At 41.7% G+C, this 18,215-nt stretch overlaps 1 protein-coding gene and 1 long non-coding RNA gene across 2 annotated transcripts in view; both read left to right on the top strand.

Moving 5' to 3' along the window:
- Window positions 1-18,215, top strand: part of LOC147596770 (uncharacterized) — a 556,670-nt gene that overhangs the window by 89,237 nt on the left and 449,218 nt on the right. The window lies entirely within an intron of this gene.
- Window positions 8,451-18,215, top strand: part of LOC147596772 (5'-AMP-activated protein kinase catalytic subunit alpha-1-like) — a 56,699-nt gene continuing 46,934 nt past the window's right edge. Inside the window, 2 exon segments of the mRNA XM_086769546.1 lie at window positions 8,451-8,493; window positions 18,055-18,113. Coding sequence (XP_086625672.1) covers window positions 18,060-18,113 — 54 coding nt within the window. The 5' untranslated portion in view covers window positions 8,451-8,493; window positions 18,055-18,059.

Below are 18,215 nucleotides of genomic sequence, written 5' to 3'. Positions count from 1 at the left end.
TAATGATGCCAGATTCAGGGTACTGGACACTTTGATTGCTATATCCTCTTGTTTGAGCAATACTGCTTGGTACTGTACCATCCTACTTGGAGATAACTAATGATGTCCTTTCTGCTCCAGTACCGCTGCAACAGCATGTGGCACATAAACAGTAATTTTCTGTCCCAAGGACAGAAAGTGTCTTTTGTATCAACAGTACAGCACCTGCCACTGCTCTCAGGCATCCTGGTCACTCAGAGCTTACCTTATCCAATTGTTTTGAAAAGTAAGCTACTAGTCTTTTCCAGTCTCCCAGAGTTTGTACTCCCAGTGCCTGATGTCTTCTCTCATGTACATAAAGTTCAAAAAGTTTTGTTAAGTTTGGGAGACCCAAGGCCGGAGCACTCATAAGAGCAATTTTTATTTCATCAAATCCCTTTTGGCATTCTGGAGTCCATTCCAGTAACTCTCCTGGTCCTTCAGCAGCTTCATACAAAGGTTTGGCCATGTATCCACAGGAGACACCATCTGGCCATTCCTAGAAATCCTCCAAGCTATCTCTTGGATTTGGGGTGAGGAGAGGGGAGAATGATTTGACAGATCACCTCCTTTCTTTCAATTCCTAGTTTTCTTTCTCCTTGGGATATTTCAAATCCAAGATAAATCACATTTTTCTGCACAGTTTGTGCTTGCTTTCTTGACATTCTATATCCTGCTAACCCCAAGAAGTTCAATAGACTGATAGTTGTCTTCTTACATTCTTAAATCATGTCTGTCCCCAACAAGATATCATCTACATACTGTAACAAGGTAGTGGTGGTCATCTTACCTTGCCATTGCTCCAGTTCCTTTGCCAATACATTACCAAAGATTGCAGGACTGTTCTTGAATCCTTGGGGGAGTACCATCCAGCACAACTGCATTTTACATCCTCTTGTAGGGCTTTCCCATTCAAAGGCAAACAGCTTCTGACTTCGTTCTTTCAATGGAATACAAAATAAGGCATCCTTTAAGTCCAGTACTGTAAAATAGACATTCGAATCAACTATTGTTGTTAACAGAGTGTAAGTATTGGGCACCACCGGGTGTACATCAGTCACTATTTGATTAATGGCTCTTAGATCCTGTACTAAATGGTATTCCTGTGAACGTAGCTTTTTAACAGGCAAAATCAGGGTATTATATTCCGATTGACATTCTCGCAACAGTCCATATTTCAGAAAGTTATTAATTATAGGCTCCAATCCAATACTGTGATGGTTTAGCCCTAGTCACCACACAGTTCCTCGCTCACCCTCCCCCTCCCCAGTGGGATAGGGAAGAATTGGGAAGAAAGGAAAACTCATGGGTTGAGATGAACACTGTTTACTAAAATAGCAAAGGAAAAATACAATAATAACAATATAATGATATTAATACATACAAAATGAACAATGCACAATTTCTCACCACCCGATGTCCCAATAACCGATACAGCCTGGCCCAAGCAGCGATCACGGAAACAAAACCGAGCAGCAAGCAAAGGAGAGAAAGGGAGCCAGCAAGGTACAGGGCATGATGCCAGCGAACGAGAGAGAGCGTGCACCTCCAATTTCATGGGATATTGTTTTCATCTTACTGGCCAGTTCTGCCAATTTAGCTCTTCCAGGCTTCTTGGCTGCCCAGACAAAAGCAATCACTGCATTCATGATTTCGGAGAAGGCTTTAATTTGTTGTTCCTTATTTCCAGCACCTTCTGTCTCTGATTATTCCTGTAACATATATACTTGTGCTTCTGTAACCGGTTCATAGGATTCCTATGCACAAAGTTCACCCAACATAGGATATTTAAAAGCACAACAGTATTTATTGCTCTATTATAGCTTTGCATAAGCAGTTACAGTTCCTAGCAGAAGCAGTTACTAGTATATTGTTTTCCCTTTATGAGAGTCTTACCAACTCGACTAAGCTAGAGACACCGCCGAGCAGGAGGATGATGATCAGCGGGGTCAGAGCAGAGAAGGGAGGTAGGCGCAGCACCTTCAGGGCGTCCCCTGTTGTTCGTAGAGTGTGCTCTGGGTCCTTTCTCTCTCCCTCTGCTCTGAGCCGCCTCTGTTTATACCCTCAGCAGATTCAGTGGAAAAGTACTGACCAGGTGTTGATGCACATGTGGCCAGCACATGCAACAGGGCCTGCCAGGTATGTGCCCTGCTGGCTAACAGCGGTTCCCAGATAACAGCAACATCCTGCTCAATAACAACCCCCCTGGCTCCCCTCTCCAAGGTCGCGTTCTCACAGCTGTGTGCAGCTTGTAATTTCCCACAGTGGCCCTACATGGACCATCACTGAAATCTCTCACACAGCCTCCCAGGCATTATTTTGTGGAATGTGTACTTTTTGTCCGGATCAAAGGTTATTTGTGCTCCTAATGTATTTAATAAATCCCTTCCCATCAGAGGTAACGGACATTATGGAATATACAAAAATTCATGTTTAAGTACTTTCCCAATTTTACACTTCATCGGTTGAAAGAAGGGTCTGACCTCTTGTTTTCCAGTGAGAGAACTTGCTCATAGGTCCTTTACAACTATTTAGCACAGAATACGTTTCCCCTGTATGTTCTGGTTTTATTTAGTGAGGAGGGGCTACGGTGGTAGCTTCTGTAAGAAACTGCTGGAAGTTGTTCCCCTTTGTCCAGTGGACTCGGCTGGGACTAGGGCGGACCCACTGCTGGCCAAGGCCCAGCCAATTGGTAACAGAATGTTCCCTGATAATGTATTTAAGAAGGGGATTTTTCCTCTTAAGGAAGAGGAAAAGGGGAGGGGGAAGTGAAGAAGCTGAAGCAGGAGCAGAGAGGGGGAGGTGCGAGCATTGTGGGCCTTGCAGGCCTCCCCCTGTGGCCTCCTGCTGGGTGGCTGTCTGGGCCCAACTCAGCCTGGCCCGGCTGCAAGAAGTAGAGAGATGAGATGTGAAGAGAACCTGAGAGGCGTCTGCCAGCCTATTGTGAAGAATTTCTTGTGAGAGGAGCGGCTGCAGACGCCAAGGCTAGTGAAGAAGGAGGGGAAGGAGCTGCTCCTGGCCAGAATTCCCTTGCAGCCCATGGTGATGACCATGGTGAGGCAGGCTGTCCCCCTGCAGCCCATGGAGGTCCACAGAGGAGCAGAGATCCACCTGCAGCCTGTGGAGGACCCCATGCTGGGGCAGGCAGATGCCTGAAGGAGTCTGTGGCCTGTGGAGTGCCCGCGCTGGGGCAGCCTCTTCCTGAGGGGCTGCACCCCGTGGAAAAATGACCCACGTCCCAGAGCAGTTCACGAAGGACTGTGGCCCGTGGGAGGGACCCCACCATGGAGCAGGGGAGGAATGTGAGGAGTTCTTCCCCCGAGGAGGAAGCAGTGGCGTAAAGTGACGTGTGATGAACTGACTCTAACCCCCATTCCCTCTTCCCCCCTGTGCTGCTTGTCAGAGGGGAAGGTGGTAGAGATAATATTAAGCTTGGGAAGAGGAAGGGGCAGGGGGAGGTTATCTTGTTCCCTTTCTCATTATCCTGCTCTGTTTTTAGCAATAGATGAATAGTTTTCCCCAAGTCAAGTCTGTTTTGCCTGTAACGGTAACTTTAAGGATTTCTCCCAGTCCTTATCTCAAACCTTGAGCCTTTTTCCTTATATTATCTCCTCCTATTCTCTTGGAGGGTGGGGGGAGTGAGAGAGAGACTGTGTAGTCTGGTCCTGATCTGGGCTAAACTACAGCACGGGACTGTAGCAACTAAGAATTTAACTGTCTTATTCCCTAGCCTAACTGAAAACAGGGGTTTGGCTGGGGAATCTAATTTCTCAGCCCCGGTCCCTGTCAGTCCGATCATAAGTAAGTCTGCCTCCAGAACAGGTGCAGATGGAGCTGTCCAATTAACTAATTGTTTCTTTGGTCATTCATTTTTCCAGTGTCCCTTTTTCTTGCAGATTGCGCACTGATCTCTCCCCAAAGGAATCCTGTATCCTATGTTTTCTCCTGCTCTTTGCGCCCTCTCGGAAAACCTTTTCCCCGAGAGCAAGTTTGTGCTTGAGCAAAGGCAGCTGCCAGAATTGCAGCATTTTGCTTTCTATCTTTTAATTTCTCCTTCTGTTTCTCCTTCTTTTCCAATTCTTCCCTGTTGTTGTATACCTTGTATGCAATTTCTGTTAACCGAGATATTGACATTCCAGACATGCCATCTACTTTTTGCAACCTTCTCCTTATGTCTGGTGTTGGCTGCCCCATGAACAAAGTAGTAAAAGTCATTTTATTAGCCTCATCCTCAGGATCCAAATCCACCCACTTCTGTGCTGTTTCACGTGGTCTCTCATAAAAGGCAGAGGGGTCCTCATTTTTACCTTGTATTACCTGATACAGTTTTGCAAGGTTTTTAGGTAACCTATACTCTATTCAGTATAATATCAACTGCTGATATTGCTTATTCATCAGTCTGTCGCCCCCCTCTGTATTTGGATCCTAGTCCTGCTCCTGTGCTGGCATAAAATGATCTGGATCATCCCTTGCATTTAGCCTCTCATTCTCCTCCCGAGCCTTTTCCAGCACCATTCTCTTTTCCTCAGGTATAAATAGTATTAGTATTTAGTAACATTTACACATCTTTCCAGTATGGGTTATGATTTTCAACTATCCTTTTAAAGGACTGATACATTTTCTCTGGATTTTCCTGATATGACCCAGCAGACTACTTCCAATTCATTACATCAGAGGCTGAAAAAGGAACTTTCACATATACAGGCATTCCATCTGGTCCTACCACATGATGCAGCGGAGCCTGAATCACAGGATTCTGTTGCGCCTGAGTTCTGCCTGCAATGGGGCTAGAGCCTTCTCCACCCCTTTCCCTATCATCAACAACACTATCCTGATCTTTGTCTGTAGGAACCAACAATTGCACATCCTCCTCTTCATCCTCTGTTTTCAAACATTTTTTTTTCTCAATACTACAAGCAGAACAACACTGAGTCAATTTCTTTTTATCCTCCATCATCAACAATACATTTGAATCAAATATCAACAATTACATTTCTTTCTTGTTTTGTGGTCATTTCTCAAAGTGAAAAACAAATCCACATATGGCATTTCATCCCATTTATCCTGCCTTCTGCAAAACAACATAAGTTGCAAAATTGGCCATTTCTGGCCATTTTTCCTCATCCTCCAATTTATACTTTGGCTACCATAGAGTGCAGTATTCCTTTAATTTCCTCTTAGTTAGAGGATCCCCACCAAACTTATCTCAGTGTTTCAGGATGCATCCTAATGGGGAGCAAGGGGAAGTCTCCACAGATTGTCCTGCTCCCATATTGTTACCCAAAAAGAAGATTCTTGACAACCATGTTTTCATGCACTCCAGTCATCGCTGTCCAAAAGTGCACAAAGCTTACAAAATACATTTACCTCTTGTTACTCCATGCAATGTCTTTTTATCATGTGTTGCACCTTCGAGTCGCTTACCCGCTCCAGCTGGGGAGATTACTCCTGGAGTCCTTCAAGCAATAGGTCAGTGTGCACTTGGAGTCTGGAGAACAGCTTCTCCCAACTGGCAGCTGCTAAGACGATCTGGGCAAGGCTTCACAACTGTCCCATCTGGATTGCCAAAAACTGTTGTCTGAAAAAGACGAATTCATCACCTAGTATGCAATGAGGCAATAATTACACATTTGGAGACATTGTTCATTTATTTCAGGTTTGTGCAAGCCTGGGTGCTCGGTGGTCTCCCACAAATCAAGCACACCAAGCAGGACCCTCTGCAGTATATTTATGCGCAAAACTTTTACATATTCAACTTTTAATACATATGCATTAATATTCTATTAAATGATTGGTCAGAGTCTCCTTGCCTAGCATGTAAATTAGTACGCGTGCTCAGTCCTGTTACTCCACCTATTTCTTTTGAGTCGGTGGTACAAATTGAGTTAGAGGGTCTGTGAGTTGGTGGTCGTGGTGACCCCTGCTGAAATTACCTTTCCCCTAGTTTCTTCAGTAGTTGGCACCAAACGCAAGGCATCTTCAAAGCATTCTGATTAAATGTTCTCCTTGAGGTTTAACTGGACAAATATCCTTGTTTAAAGGATACTAAAATGCTGTTGTTCTGATTAGAGGTGATTAGGTGTCCTCTATTTGTTAGTTTATCTCACACAAAGAACCTCTTTGACTTAATTATTGTTAGCTAAGTTTGAGTGTTGTGGTTTAGCCCTCATCACCACACAGTTTCTCACTCACCCTCCCCCTCCCCAGCGGGATAGGAGGGAGAAATTGGGAAGAAAGGAGAACTCATGGGTTGGGATGAAGACAGTTTACTGAAATAGCAAAGGAAAAACTACAATAATAACAGAATATAAGGATACTGAAATATACAAAATGAGCAATGCACGATTTCTTACCACTCAATGTCCCAATGACTGATACAGCCCCTCCCGAGCAGCGATCATGGAAATGAAACAGAGCAGCAAGCAAAGGAGCGAAAGGGAGCCAGCAAGGTAGAGGGAACAATGCCAGCGAGCAAGCAAAAGAGATGAGACGGAAAGATGGGAGAATGGATGCCCCCCAGCCAATCCCCACTTATATACTGAGCATGACGTTTATGGCATGGAATACTCTCTTTGGCCAGTTTGAGTCAATTATTCTGTCTGTCTTTCTCCCAGCTTCCTGCATCTGCATATTAGCGAGACTTGGAAAGCCGGACAGTGTCCTTGGTCTTATTCACAACAACTTGTATCATCAGGGTGTTTTATCAACATTCTTCAGGTACGAAATCCAAAACACACCAGCTACTGAGAGGAAAATTAACTCCATCCCTGCCGAAATCAGGACACAGAGTTAGTCTTCAACAATACTATTAAATGTATATTGTTAGGAAAGTAACCAGTTTCCAAGTAGTATGCAACCATTTTCAGTGTACTCTGTAATGCGTTTTCACAAGACTGATCTCTCTGCAGAACAGAGAACTTCCATTAGATCTTTACTTACAAATTCTTTGGACAGTTATATAAAAGGTAGTAACATGATGGATACTTATAGTAACATCCATATCAGTTTATTAGCTGCTGCTTCCATATTTTTTTCTGGTTATATTTGATTTTTTTTCTGCTTAGAAACTGAATTAAGAACAAGATTGTAAAGGATGTTTCTGTAGTAAGCTTATTGTGTTACTCAATGTCTTTTTTTAGGGATGTGTTTGTCAGTGACCTATGTTTTCCCTATGTAGATGGCACTCTGAAAGTGTTTTCTGAAGGAAAGATGTGCAGTCTGTTAAATGTGATCTGATATTTTGGAGTTCTTCAACATAGCTGCTACTACTCATCTAATTAAATGTGATATTTACAGTGTTTATTTACACTGTTTGATCAGTAGTTCATCAGCAGAGTTTGGAGTACAATTAAATATGTCCTAGAGTAGACCCTTTATATTTAGTCTGAGGAAATAAAAAGTCAACATTTATAATTTGTTTTCTAGAAAGTGAACCTGCACATCTAGCAAGGCGTATCTAGAGTGGGGGTGACTTTCACTGTTAATCGTGGCATTGGAGTTTAGTTTTTTTTTATTGGCAGTCTTTTCTATAAGACCATATTGCCACTGACAGATGCCATCCCTATACACTCCTTTAATTTGACAACAGCAATTATACTGGAGCTAAATCAGATTGTGTCAGATCATCACACTAACTTCCGTGAGTCAGTTTTCAGAAGACTATTGAGCTGATTTGTCTGGCTGCAGAACTGCTAGTACTGCCAGTTAGAATTCATGAACAAGTCCAAAGCACGTATCTGTAGCCAAAACAAAATAGGAAGCGTCAGTGTACCAACTGAGGTATGGGAGTGTGACACGCAGATCAAACTACAACTCGGAAAGAGTTATATCGCTTCTCAAGCAATATTTAGCAGACAGTTAATTCCCTGTATCAAGTGGAACAGGAATGTGTACTTCTGGTGCTGCTAAACTTTTAAGTCAGCTTAACAAGTTTCAGGTGACAATTTCTTTCTTGGGCAACTATGGCGAGAATTTTTTCTCTTGCATGTGAAGAGAAGGGACAAGGTGTAGGAGATAATGGAAAAATTGATAGATCAACTTTTCAGTTGGTCAGCCTGCATTTCCAAAGCAGAAGGGTTATTAGCCTGTGTGTAAATAGCATTTGAGTTATAATTGATACTGTTGTGTAGGTAGACTTTCTGGTAATTTAGGATTATGCTGCATGTGCTATTAGCTGGATTGGGGAACTGCTAGATAGAAGCTCAAGATTTTTGGAATGGAGGTAAACATTGCTTCAGCTGAATACTACAAATCAGACAATGTCTAATTTGGAACATTGCTATGCTTTCTTAAACAATTCATACAATGCTTTATCAGTATATACAGTTGCAAGCCTGCCTTAATAAGATTTTCTTTCTACACAGTGCTTTAGATAAAAACTTTTGGAGCATCTCCTCTTGTGGTTTTTTACCTTTAGCAATAGAATGCATCTTATTTTCCTATATAAAATTGTCTCTTTGTGCATTCTGGTCTTTTATGTGTGGTTTGATAACCTTATTTATATTATAGGTATGTAACTATTCCATAACCTCCTTTTCCATAAGGAGAAGAATGAACTGACTATAGAGAAGCATGGATGAGTCTTCCAAGATGCTGAAAACATGAGATGCAGAATGACTCATTCTTTTCAGTGATGCTGAGAGGTTTATCTTCCAGCATTGTTTACTATGGAAAATCACTGATCTAAACTATAAATTGGTGCTCATGTTTGCCTGAAGCATGGAGCTCATTGATTTCACACCTATGGGAAAGGTCATTAACAGTAAATGCTGTTAGAAGTGAGGTTGCACTGTAACTTCTGAATTAAAAGAATTAAAATGCTATTTTTGTATTGTGTCTTAACCATGGCTTCAGAATGTTCATGTTTAAGTACATGACATAGTTTCAGCCAAGGTATTTGAGAGAAAATTAGCAAAGCTAAAGCATATTGGACTAGTAAGATGTTAAATAAAGTTAACTTTGAAGATCTCATGTTGATAGCTGCCTCAGAATAGTATTCAGGTTATTGGAATGTTACACTATAATACTAAGCTGTTAAAATAATATACACATATATACATGCACACATATATTCGCCAGGATAGTCTGAACTCACTGCTGTTGATGCAGTTCAAGAATAACTTATCTCAGTAAGCTGAAGTGTGTCTGATTTTCCCCCTTGTCTTAGAATCATAATTTTGAAGAACATTTCACTTCTATAGTGTATATGTGAATTACATTTATTTTTTTTAACAATTGGGATATTTGCATGCTTAAGTGTAGTACCTTGAAACATTTGTTTTCATTCAATTGCTACCTCCTGTCTTCTCAATATAGTATCTGAATTTTGACTGAAGATTTACCAGTGTGCATTTTCTTGTTACATTAAAAATCGATCACTTCTGACTGCTGTAAGTGTAAAAAAATTAAACAACTTTTAGGTAAGGATATGTAGAAAACATATCAGTCTCTTAAGTGGGGAGTTTGACCATAAACTGATTATTTCAAAACCTCAAAGCTTTTTTCACACTTAAAGTATAATGATAAAAATATAATAACCAAGGTGTCAATACTCTTAAATACTAACAACAAATTTAGATCTTTTTGTAAAAGGTAATTGCTCTCAATCATCATGAATATTTTTTCGAGTTTTGAAATACACTTTATTTATGGCAAGGCAGGTTTTTTTGCCTGTCAAGATTGAAAGGTGTATGCTTTTGAGACACTAGCAAAGTCCTTTTGAATTCCTACCTCACTACACTAAGATGTCTGTGAGGCAGCACTGTAAATGGCTTTATAGAAATCATTTGGACTAAGAATAGTCCTCTGAAAGTATGAAGACTGATCTTTCTGGTGGGAAATACAAATTTCCTGCTGGTCTTGGCAATGATGATATCACATAGTGAAAGGAGAGGAAATAGCTTCTAAAAATGTTATCCTTCCAGTAGCTGTAAATCGGCTGATAATTTTTGTAAAGTATACTTTTATCTGACTCTTTGCACAACTTTGATTTTAACTAAATTGTTCTGGTTTTGTTAGTGAGGGGGGGCCTAAGGTGGTAGCTTCTGTAGGAAACTGCTAGAAGTTGCTCCCCTTTGTTTAGTGGACTCTGCCGGGCCTAGGGCGGACCCGCTGCTGGCCAAGGCCGAGCCAATTGGTAGCAGAATGTCCCGTGATAACGCCTCTGCGATAACGTGGAGGCCTGAAGGAGGCTGTGGCCCGTGGAGGGCCTGCTGGGACAGCTGTTCTAGAGGGACTGCACCCCATGGAAGAGATGACCCACGCCGGAGCAGTTTGACGAAGGACTGTGGCCCGTGGGAGGGACCCCACGCTGGAGCAGAGGAGGAATGCGAGGAGTTCTTCCCCTGACGATGAAGCAGCGGCATAAAACAACGCGTGATGAACTGACCGCGACCCCCATTCCCTTCCCCCTCCCCCCCGTGCCGCTCGGAAGAGATAATGTTAAGCTTGGGAAGAGGGAGGGGTGGGGGGAGGTTATCTTGTTCTCTGTCTCATTATCCTGCTGTTTGTAGTAATAAATGAATAGTTTTCCCCAAGTCAAGTCTGTTTTGCCCGTAACGGTAACTTTAAGGATTTCTCCCTGTCCTTATCTCAAACCTAAAGCCGTTTTCCTTATATCATCTCCTCCTATTCTCTCGGAGGGTGGGGGGAGTGAGAGAGAGACTGCGTAGTCTGGTCCCGATCGGGGCTGAACTATGACAGTAGGGGAAAACAGAAAAAAAAAAAAAAGGGGGAGAAGATGTGTAGCAGCTGAGCGGGGGGCAGAGAGGGGGAGGTGCGAGCCTTGTGGGCCTTGCAGGCCTCACCCTCTGGCCTCCCGCCGGGCAGCCGACTGGGCCCAACTCGGCCCGGCCTGGCTGCAAGAAGTGGAGAGGAGATGAGCAGTTGAAGTGAATAAGATGTAAAAAGGATCCTGAGAGGCATCTGCCAGCCTGTTGTGAGGAACGGCTGCAGACGCCAAGGTCAGTTCAGAAGGAGGGGGAGGATTAATGCAGCTCCTGGCCAAGATTCCTCTGCAACTTGTGGTGAAGACCATGGTGGAGCGGGTTGTCCCCCTGTTACCGAAATCCGGAATAAAACTCCTTAACAGCAATGAGAAGTTAAGAAGCAGGCACTTCTTTATTGCAGCGCTGGGCACACGGGGGATCGCTCCACCTAGCGTGCGCACCCATTTGATCAACAGCACGGGTTAAATACACATTAATTATACATATTCATTAAATTCCAAGAAATAATATGCATAAACATAAATTTTCTGAGAAACCATTACATCATTTCCCCACCCACTCGCGCATGCCCAGTCTTTTGAGTCGAGGGTCTTTTGGTGGTCTTGGTGGTCGTCAAAACGCCCCCTCCTCGAATTTGCTGGTCAAACTCCTCCTTGAAATCTCCATATATGGTCTTGAGAACAGGTCGCGATGCTCCTTGATTTTCCTGGCTCCAAAGTGATGGCTCAGGGCCTATTTCTGCAGGTGGTGTTTGGGGGTGTTTGGGACTTACCATTGTATTAAAGATATGCTAGGCTAGCTTCTAACAAATGCGTATTATAATATCTCTAGGGTCCCACTCCCTCTAAGGACAAATAGATTTCGTATAAAATTTAACCTATGTGACTACAGTTCTACAGTTAGCAAGAATCACCTCATACTGATATTTAATTTTCAACATTTATGTCATGTAACATTTCCCCCCTTTGAGACTTATTTAATTTTTTTTCAATAAGTCTCATTTACTTATAACTAATCTCCATAATCAGTAAAACAAAAAGTATTATTAGCATTACTACTAAAATTCCTTTGATAGATTTCATTATTTTGATATGATTTTGTCTAATTCATTAAAAATGAGAGACTGTTAACTTTAAATGACATATTTCTTTAGAAATCCATTGTTTCTGTTTTGGAGGCTGTGCTTCTTGACTCTCAAATAATGAATCCAAGAATCAATATCTTCAAATTTAGGGGCTGTATATATTGCTAGAAGCACCTGATATGGTTCTTTCAATTTTTATTGAAGAGTTTCTGATTCCCAAATTTTCAGGTACACATAATCTCCTGGTTAAAATGATGAACTGGGGAATCTAAAGAAAGAGGCTCTGTGGCAGTTCCATATCCATATCAGAGTTCTTCCAAGGGATATCAAATACAATTCCATTTCATTATCCCCAGTAGCAGTCACATTTTGAACAAGCGTTAGAGTCTGATAAGATTTTCCATACATTAACATATGGACTAATTTTAGTCCTAGATCTGGATTGAATCTTGATTCTCGGAAGTGCTTAAGGAAGAGCATGAGGCCATTTTAAAGATATTTTCTGACAAATTTTACTTGTCTATTAGATTGTGGCCTTCAAGGAGTGTGTAAATTCAATTTGATTCCCAGAATTTTCCTCAATATTTGAATAATTTCAGACACAAAATGAGGACCTCTATTTGATTATATTCTTTTGGGGATTCCAAACCATGATATTATTTCTTTTAACATATTTTTAGCCACTTCTCTTGCCTATTGGTGCGACAGGAAAAAAATCTTTTGGCCATATTTACTAATACCAATAGATATCTATATCCATTTTGTTGTGGCAATTCTGAAAAATCAATCTGCCAATAATTTTCAGGCAAGTTTCCCATATATATGGTTCCTGGGGGTGGTTATTTAATATTTCTCGGGTTATTCTTTAAACAAGTTTCACACTTTTTGTTACTGATTTTATTAGCTTTATCATCCTAACACTAATCACCTGTCTTCTTAAATCACTGATCATTGCCTCTGTTTCCCAATGAATTTTTCTATGCTTTTAGCTTTGATTGTGGTGAGACCACAACTTGATTTTTAGGACTAATGATCATTTTTCATATTTATTTGAATTGATTTAGCTAATTCCAAATCAACCTTACTGTAATTTGGGGTTTGTTGCTCAAATTTCACTTCTTTAACTAGTATTATTGTCATGATGCCTTTTTCTGCTCTCTTCTTTGCCTTTTTATTGACTAATTTATTTCCAATATTCACTGGGAAATTCCCAAATTGGTGGGCTTTGCAGTGCATTATTGCAACTTCTTTGTGTTTCTGCACCACTTGGAGCAATTGCAGAATTTCTTCTTGGTGTTTAATGGATGTTCCTTGTGCTGTCAGCATTCCTCTTTCTTTCCATGTGGCTCCATGGGCATGTACTACTCCAAAAGCATACTTTAAATCAGTCCATATATTCACTTTTTATGTTCTGTCCATTTTAGGGCTTTTATGAGGGCTAGTTATCAATTCCGCCTTTTGTGCTGAGGTGTTCACTGAGAGCGGCTTTGCGTCAATAACAGAGTTTGTTGTTGTTATTGCATATCCAGCCAATCTTCTTCCATTTCTCATGAGGCTGCTTCCATCAGTACATATCTCGAATTCTGGGTCAGGTATGTTCACTCTTCTGTTACTTCTGCTGGAATAAACTTGTTTGATGGTCTGTAGACAGTCATAACTTAGAACTTCTTCTTCTATTGAACTTAAAAAGATGGCAGGATTTATTGTTGTAGTTGTTTTCGATTTGACATCATCTTGTTCCAGCAGGACAATTTGATGTTTGAGCATCCTGCTTGGGGATAACCAGTGTCCTCCTTTCTGTTCCAGAACAGAAAGTACCATATGCGGTACATAAGCTGTTCTTGGGTGTCCCGTTGTCAGCTTACAAGCTTCTTAAGTCAGGAGGACAGTTGCTGCTACAGCCCATAGACAACCTGGTCATCCTTAGCTAACATTGTCCAATTGTTTGGAGAAATAACCAACCGGTCTTCTTCATTCTCCATTTTTCTGAGAAAGGATTCTTCTGAGAGCTGAGTGCTGTCTTTCATGAACAAACAGTTCAAAGGGTTTGGTTAAATTGGGCAACCCTAGAGCAGGAGTGAACATCAGAGCTACCTTTACATTCTGGAATGCCTTTCGAGCTTCAGGTTCTCACACAAGGGGTCCCTCCTTCAATTCCTTTAATCCACAGGTGACACCAGCCAGCCATTCCCAGAAATGTTTGCAGCTCCTTAGCTCCTGCATTTGGCAAATTGCCTCTTTTCTCTCATTTCCAAGTTGTCTTTGTCCCTGTGTGATTTCAAATCCCAAATACATGACAGTCTCTTTTCCAATCTGTGCTTTCTTCTTGGAAAATCTGTTATCACTTTGGCCCAAGAAATTTAGCAGGTTAGTAGTCAAGTTGAAATATTCTTCTCTGGTTTCTGTGGCTATTAAAATATCATCTACATATTGCAACACCAGTCTTTCAGGATAAATTATTTTGCATGTTTCTAATTCCTTAGCCAATTGATTTCCAAAGATCATTGGGCTATTTTTAAATCCTTGAGGTAGCACTGCCCAGGTGAGCTGAGTCTTCTGCCCAGTTGTGGGATTTTGCAGTTCAAAGGCAAAATATGCCTGACTATTTTTGTCAAGAAGAATACAGAAAAGGCATCCTATAAGTTCAATACAGTGAACCACTTGTGATTTTCTTTTAAAGCTGTCAAAAAGGATACAGGTTTGCCACTAAGGGGTGAATATCTTGAACTATTAAATTTATTGCTATTAAAATCTTGTACTAACCTATATTCCTCACTTTCTGGCTTTTTCACAGGTAAAATGGGAGTATTGAATTCTGATTCACATTCGACTAATAGTCGATATTTTTTTAAAAAAATTTTCAATCATTTTCTCAAGGCCTCTTCTAGCTTCTAATTTTAAAGGGTACTGTTTTTGTCTTACCGGTTTGGTGCTCTCCTTTAGAAAAATCTTTACCGGTTCTGCTGCTTTTGAATGTCCGGGAACTTCGCCAGCCCACACCAAAGGGTTACTGCATTGTCCACTTCTTGAGGGATTTCATATGGCTCTGAAGTTGTCTGCAACATAAAAATTCTTGCCTCTCTGGCTTTTGATTAGGGTATATTTAATTGAATGTCACAGTTTTAAAAATTAATTTGTGCTTTCAATTTGCTCAATAAATCTCTCCCCAATAAGGCAACAGGACACTCTGGTATATATAAAAATTGGCCAGTTCCCCATTTTTACCCACCTTAAAGTTAAGGATTGAATGAAAAATTTCTTTTCAGCTTTCCCTGTGGCACCAATTTTGTCTACATGCTTTTTACTCAATTTTCTTCTACCAGTACTTAAAATGAATAGCTCCAGTATCAAAATAGAAAATCCATGGTTTGGGTCCCCAGCTGGATTGTAACCAGGGGTTCTGCTGCGGAATTCTCCCCCAGTCCTCTTTGCACCTCTGACACAGGCATCTGCTGTGCTGCCAGTTTTTTTTTTTTTTTTTTCTTTTTCAGAATAAGGACATTCATTTTTCCAGTGCCACCATGCTTCACACTTTGCACACTGATATTCCCAATCTCTCTCCTACTGCAGTTATTTTATCCATTCCTCTACCACACCCCGATCTCATCCCCGGTTTGTTCCCCTACTGCTTGTCAAAGTGGTAGGGGGGCAAGGCTTGAGCCGCTCCTTGTTCTATCTGGTCTTGTCGGCTTCCAGTTCTCCCTGCAATAGGAGTGAAACCCTCATAATTCAACTGTCCCACTCTACAGCTCCCACCAGGGGTTCGGTGTTCTGGCCCCTTTTTCTACTGTTTCATTTGTTAAACCTGCATCAACACTTCCAGACAACACATAAAGATAATACAGAAATTTAACACAGAAATTTAACACATGCATTCTATGTTTTCCTCTTCAGTTCCACATTTTAAACATCACTTTCTATACTACAAGCCAGGATCTTTTCAACCTTTTTCCTTTTTTTTTTTTTTTTTTTTTTTTTTTTTTTTTAATGCCAAAACCATCGGATCCTTGGGGACGTATCTGCAATCTTTCTGCCACTTGGGATGATTTCCCAAAGTAAAGAACAAATCAACATCGGGGACCACATCTCACTTTCCTTCCCTTCTACAAGATAACATCAACTGTAAAATATTGTATCAATTTTTTTTTTTTTCTAGTTACTGGGTCTCCCCTTATATCCTCCCAATGTTTAAGAACACATCCCAGTGGAGACTTCATTAATATTTCCCCTACCATTGAGGTAGACATAGAAGATATGTGTTTTCCCATATTTTACAAAGGAGTTTTTGGTACCAAAAAGACAGTAACACTGTTCTACAAACAAAGTCAATCCCGTCACCAAGAAAAGTTTAAAACCCCAAATGCAATACTGTATATCATTCAAGTCCCGTACACTGCAACACATGCATACAGACTTAAAAAAAAAACCAAAACAAAACAAAACAAAAACGCACTGAAGCAACAATTACCAGCTTGTAAATCACTTCTAAAACACCCTGGGGCCCCTTTCCAAGCTATGTACAAATCTTACCAATACTCCCCATACTCTCACTCTTAAACAATTTAGACTAAATGCCAAATACCAGATAAATGCAAATGACAATTGTCCCAAATACAAAAACCAAACAAATGCAAATGACAATTGTCCCAAATACACAAATGTCCAACCCAGCAATAGCTTTCGCTTATGACTTACGGGCAGACGCCTAGGCTTCCAAACCAAACGGGTACCCTCTGAGCCCCAACCCTGCGAAGCTTTCGCCGCGCCTTACGGGCAGGCTATCCAAACCAGACAGATTTCAAAGAAGAAGTGCCTTACCCTTTTCTCCAGGGAACGTTGCGAGGAGCTTTGTGAGTCGAGAGCGATGGGTCTCCCCGAGAATACCTCGGTGCCGGCTGGAGTTCGATCAACACTCGATCTCGTTCAGTCTCACTCGCAAGGTCCCATCTGGGTCGCCAAAACTGTTACCGAAATCCGGAATAAAACTCCTTAACAGCAATGAGAAGTTAAGAAGCAGGCACTTCTTTATTGCAGCGCTGGGCACACGGGGGATCGCTCCACCTAGCGTGCGCACCCATTTGATCAACAGCACGGGTTAAATACACATTAATTATACATATTCATTAAATTCCAAGGAATAATATGCATAAACATAAATTTTCTGAGAAACCATTACATCATTTCCCCACCCACTCGCGCATGCCCAGTCTTTTGAGTCGAGGGTCTTTTGGTGGTCTTGGTGGTCGTCAAAACGCCCCCTCCTCGAATTTGCTGGTCAAACTCCTCCTTGAAATCTCCATATATGGTCTTGAGAACAGGTCGCGATGCTCCTTGATTTTCCTGGCTCCAAAGTGATGGCTCAGGGCCTATTTCTGCAGGTGGTGTTTGGGGGTGTTTGGGACTTACCATTGTATTAAAGATATGCTAGGCTAGCTTCTAACAAATGCGTATTATAATATCTCTAGGGTCCCACTCCCTCTAAGGACAAATAGATTTCGTATAAAATTTAACCTATGTGACTACAGTTCTACAGTTAGCAAGAATCACCTCATACTGATATTTAATTTTCAACATTTATGTCATGTAACACCCCTGCAGCCCATGGAGGTCCACGGAGGGGCAGAGATCCACCTGGAGCCCGTGGAGGACCCCACGCCGGAGCAGGTGGAGGCCTGAAGGTGGCTGTGGCCCGTGGAGGGCCCGCTGGGACAGCTGTTCTAGAGGGACTGCACCCCGTGGAAGAGATGACCCACGCCAGAGCAGTTTCATGAAGGACTGTGGCCCGTGGGAGGGACCCCACGCTGGAGCAGAGGAGGAATGCGAGGAGTTCTTCCCTCGACGATGATGCAGCGGCTTAAAACACTGCGTGATGAACTGACCGCGACCCCCATTCCCTTTTCCCCCCCCGTGCCGCTCGGGAGGGGAAGGTAGTAGAGATAATGTTAAGCCCGGGAAGAGGGAGGGGTGGGGGGAGGTCATCTTGTTCCCTGTCTCATTCTCCTGCTAATTTTAGAAATAAATGAATAGTTTTCCCCAAGTCGAGTCTGTTTTGCCCGTGACGGTATCTTTAAGGATTTCTCCCCGTCCTTATCTCAAACCTCGAGCTGTTTTTCTTATATTTTCTCTTTTATGTTCTACGACATAAATGTAACTAGCTTCTTTTACTGAGTGCGTAGACTCACAGATACCTTCTCTTATCAGGTACCACATCATCAGTACACCAACTGGTGATGGAGTATGTTTCAGGAGGAGAACTGTTTGATTATATCTGTAAAAATAGAAGGGTAAGAAGTAGTCCAACTCTAAAAATCAATGACTTGCATTCTGTTATTGGTTTTGCAACATTCCTGTTAAATGAAGGTTTGTTGTTTTTTTTTTATTTTGCA

The sequence above is a fragment of the Chlamydotis macqueenii genome, chromosome W, assembly GCF_036417535.1.
Source record: "Chlamydotis macqueenii isolate bChlMac1 chromosome W, bChlMac1.mat, whole genome shotgun sequence".
Taxonomy (NCBI): Eukaryota; Metazoa; Chordata; class Aves; order Otidiformes; family Otididae; genus Chlamydotis; species Chlamydotis macqueenii.
This window is presented reverse-complemented; position numbering and strand designations above follow the sequence as displayed.